Raw genomic sequence first — 3,520 nt, 5'->3', positions numbered from 1 at the left:
CAGGGATGCCCAGGGTGGGGTTGTTGGGGGGTCTGTGCAGGGCCAGGGTGGGACTGGCTGATCCCGGGGGTCCCTTCCAGCTCAGGGTATTCCAGGATTCCCTGTGAAATAGGGACAAGCCATGGAAGAGAGTTCTGGGCCCTCCAGAATCATCAAATCCCACCTCTTTTAGCCCCGGTGCCACCCCGGGTGCTGTTCCCAGCAGCTCCCACGGGAACAGGCCCCTGTGGCAGGCAGAGGTGGGGACAGCGGGGGCACCCGGCTGCGGGGAGGTCCCTGGGTCCCTGTGGAGAGCCCGGTGTCCCCCTGTGATGGCTTTGTCCTGTCCCTGCAGGGGACGCTCCCTTCTGCACCCCGGAGCAGTACAAGGAATGCGCAGAGCCCGCGCTCAGTGAGTACCAGAGGATCTCTGGATCCAGGGAAATTCCAGGGGATCTGCAGCCTGGAGAGGGGCTGGGATTAGACCCTGGGTGCTGGGAAGTGCTGGATGTACCCTGGGGTGAAGTTTCTGCTGGTTCTCCATCAGGCACAGAAACCCTCGGGATCAGCGGAGCCCCGGGAGCCCCTCTGGGGCTGGGGTTGGGTTTGGGATTGGGATGGAGGGACCATTCCAGGTCTGGATTTAGGACACTCAGTCATGAGTTCCCCAAGCTGCTGTTGGTAGCAGAGGGTGGCCTCCAGCAAGAGGCCTGTCCAGGGTGGTGAGAACTGGGATGAACTGGGAGAGGAACGGCCAGGAGTGGCCCCCTGGCACCTTTCTGGGAGGGAAAATCTCTGCTCCCGCCCTGCTCCATGTCCCTGATCCATGAGCTCTATCCCTGGTCCCTTATCCGTGGGATTCCACCCTTCTCCGTGTCCCTGCTCCATGGGATCCCTCCCTGATCCATGGGATCCCTCCCTGCCCCGTGTCCCTGCTCCATGGGATCCCTCCCTGATCCCTGGGAATTCACCTTGCCCCGTGTCCCTGTCCCGTGTCCCCGTCCCGTGTCCCCGCTCCGTGAGCTCCATGGCTGCCCCCCGCAGGTCTCCTGGCGGAGAAGGACAGCAGTTACTGCATCTGCAGGACCCCCTGTAACCTCACCAGGTACAACAAGGAGCTCTCCATGGTCAAGATCCCCAGCAAGACCTCGGCCAAGTACCTGGAGAAGAAGTTCAACAAGTCAGAAAAATACATCTCGTGAGTGGGGGAGGAGCTGAATTCCTTTGGGTTTTGGGGGGAATGTCTGGGAAACGCCGGGTCCTGGCTGATCCATCCCCAGCACAGGGAGGTCCTCCAGGGAAGAGCAGAGTGAACACCTGGAAGAGATGAGGCTGTTTCCTTCTCAGCAGAACAACCTGAGTCCCTTCCCAAGGATTGGCCTCATGGGAATCTTCCATTCCCACCAAAAAAAGTGCAGAAATTCCCAGATTTGCTGGTCCTGCTGGAGATTTGTGTCTCTGGACTGAGGTCCTCAGGCAGCCACGGCCTTGGAGCTCTCCTGGCCCTGGGCATGTGGTTGCCACGTATGGGAAGGGAGAGCTGCTCCAGATCCTTTGGATTCTGCTTCATGGAATCGCGGAATCACGGAATGCTTTGGGTTGGGAGGGACCTCAGAGCCCCTCCAGTGCCAGCCCTGCCCTGGCAGGGACACCTCCCACTGTCCCAGGCTGCTCCCAGCCCCAATGTCCAGCCTGGCCTGGGACACTGCCAGGGATCCAGGGGCAGCCCCAGCTGCTCTGGGCACCCTGTGCCAGGGCCTGCCCACCCTCCCAGTCGGGAATCACCATCCAAGAGAAGAATTCCCATCCAAGTTAGATCCAAGATCCTGAGGAATCCTGAGGAAACCTTTTCCAGCTGCTCCAAAGGCTCCCAGAGCCCTCAGGGTGCCCTGAGCTCCTGCTCTGCACCAGCTCCAGGTTCTGTGGGTTCTGAGGACCCCAGGGAGAGGAACAATCCGGACAAAGAGGGGAATAAAGCCCCAAAATCCCATTTTTCCCTTATCCCGAAGGATTGAGGCACCAGTGGCTCCTGGGCTGACGCTTTTCCCGTTCCCACAGAGAGAACATTCTCGTGCTGGACATTTTTTTTGAAGCACTCAACTACGAGACCATTGAGCAGAAGAAAGCCTATGAAGTGGCAGCCTTACTTGGTGAGGGGGCACTGGGACCAGTTTGGGGTCTCTACTGGTCTGGGAGGGGTCCACAGCCTTGAAACCCCCAGCAAGGCCCCGTCTGCACTTCCCTCACCCCACCACGGCATCCCAGGAATGTCCCCATGGATACTCTGTGTGTTTGTGGAAGGTTCTGGAGCTGCTCCATCCCTGCCTGCTCCCAGCACCCCAATTTTTGGGGATTTTGGGGCTGGGTGGGTGCTCTCTGTGGTGCAGGGTGCGGGGGACATCCCAAAACCATCTCCCATCACCTCGTCCCTGCTCCAAATGCATCCTTTCCAACCGGGCCTGAGCTCTTGGCCTTTGGAAGCCTCATGGAGGAGCCGCAGGAGACCCATGGAAGGTGCTGCTCCATCCCTGCCTGCTCGCGGCACCTCAGTTTTGGGGGTTCTGCTCCCTGTGGTGCCCCCTGGGCAGTGTGGGGGGGAGGACATCCCAAAACCATCTCCCATCACCCCATCCCTGCTCCAAATCCAGCCAGGCCTGAGCTCTTGGCCTTTGGAAGCCTCATGGAGGAGCCACAGGAGACCCAGAACTGCTCAGCCCTGAAGCAGCTCCAGCTTTGGGGTCCCAGCTGCAGATTTGGGGTTGGCCCCGCTGGGTTTGGGGTGGGCATGAGCCCCCACCAGCCCTGCAGCCTCCCTGAGCCGCCCCAAATCCCTGGATACCTCTGGAATGCTGGGAGTGCTCAGCACCTTGGGAAGCTGGAGCTGGGTCACCCCTGGGGCTGGAGGTGTCCCCGTGTCACCCCACGTGGGTGGCCCTGCCAAATGCCCCCTCAGGAGCCCTTCTGCACCTCCTGGGGCTTTTCCAGGAATTCCGAGGAGGAAGAGGAGGCTGCTGGAGCCTCTCTGACCCAAACCCCATTTGCCCCTCGTAGGACCCTCATTCCCAAGGCTCTGGAGCTTCGGGAAGAGCCTCATCCCAGAATCTTTTGCCCAGGCTCAAAGCCTCCAGGTGATTCCGTGTGGTGTAAATCCAGCACATCCCTGGGATCATTCCGGGTTCTCACTTTGCTCCCAAACTTTTTCCCTTTCCTCTCTCCGTGTCTCATGGACACCCCTGGAAAAGGCCCCTTCCCCACCCCACCCCCCCATGGGTGCCTTTGCTCTGGGGGTCAATCCAGGGCTGTTTTCCAGCAAAATCCATGCGATTTGCCTTCCCTGAGCACCACATCCCAGTTACCTTCCCAGCAGATTCCTGGGAATCTCCTCTCCTCAGGTTCCACCCCAGGACACTCAAGCAGAAGCCAGGAGATGCTTCCCAAAAACCCCAGCGCATCTCCCTTCCCGCTGTTCCCAGACCGGGGTTTTCCTTGGCTCCAGGCACGTTCATCCCTCCCAGCACCTTCCCCACACTGGAACTGGCAT

At 59.9% G+C, this 3,520-nt stretch overlaps 1 protein-coding gene across 2 annotated transcripts in view; it reads left to right on the top strand.

Annotated features, from left to right (window-relative positions):
* Positions 1-3,520, top strand: part of LOC103616996 (acid-sensing ion channel 2) — a 393,907-nt gene that overhangs the window by 384,615 nt on the left and 5,772 nt on the right. For both annotated transcript variants that reach the window (XR_001862554.1, XM_008635250.2), the window contains exons 5-7: positions 335-391; positions 1,024-1,177; positions 2,038-2,129. Coding sequence is in view for 1 of the 2 variants with exons in the window: in XM_008635250.2 (XP_008633472.1) it covers positions 335-391; positions 1,024-1,177; positions 2,038-2,129 (303 nt within the window). In the remaining variant the exon portion in view is untranslated. The remainder of the gene's footprint in view (positions 1-334; positions 392-1,023; positions 1,178-2,037; positions 2,130-3,520) is intronic.

The sequence above is a fragment of the Corvus brachyrhynchos genome, unplaced genomic scaffold (genome assembly GCF_000691975.1).
Source record: "Corvus brachyrhynchos isolate BGI_N302 unplaced genomic scaffold, ASM69197v1 scaffold96, whole genome shotgun sequence".
NCBI lineage: Eukaryota > Metazoa > Chordata > Aves > Passeriformes > Corvidae > Corvus > Corvus brachyrhynchos.
This window is presented reverse-complemented; position numbering and strand designations above follow the sequence as displayed.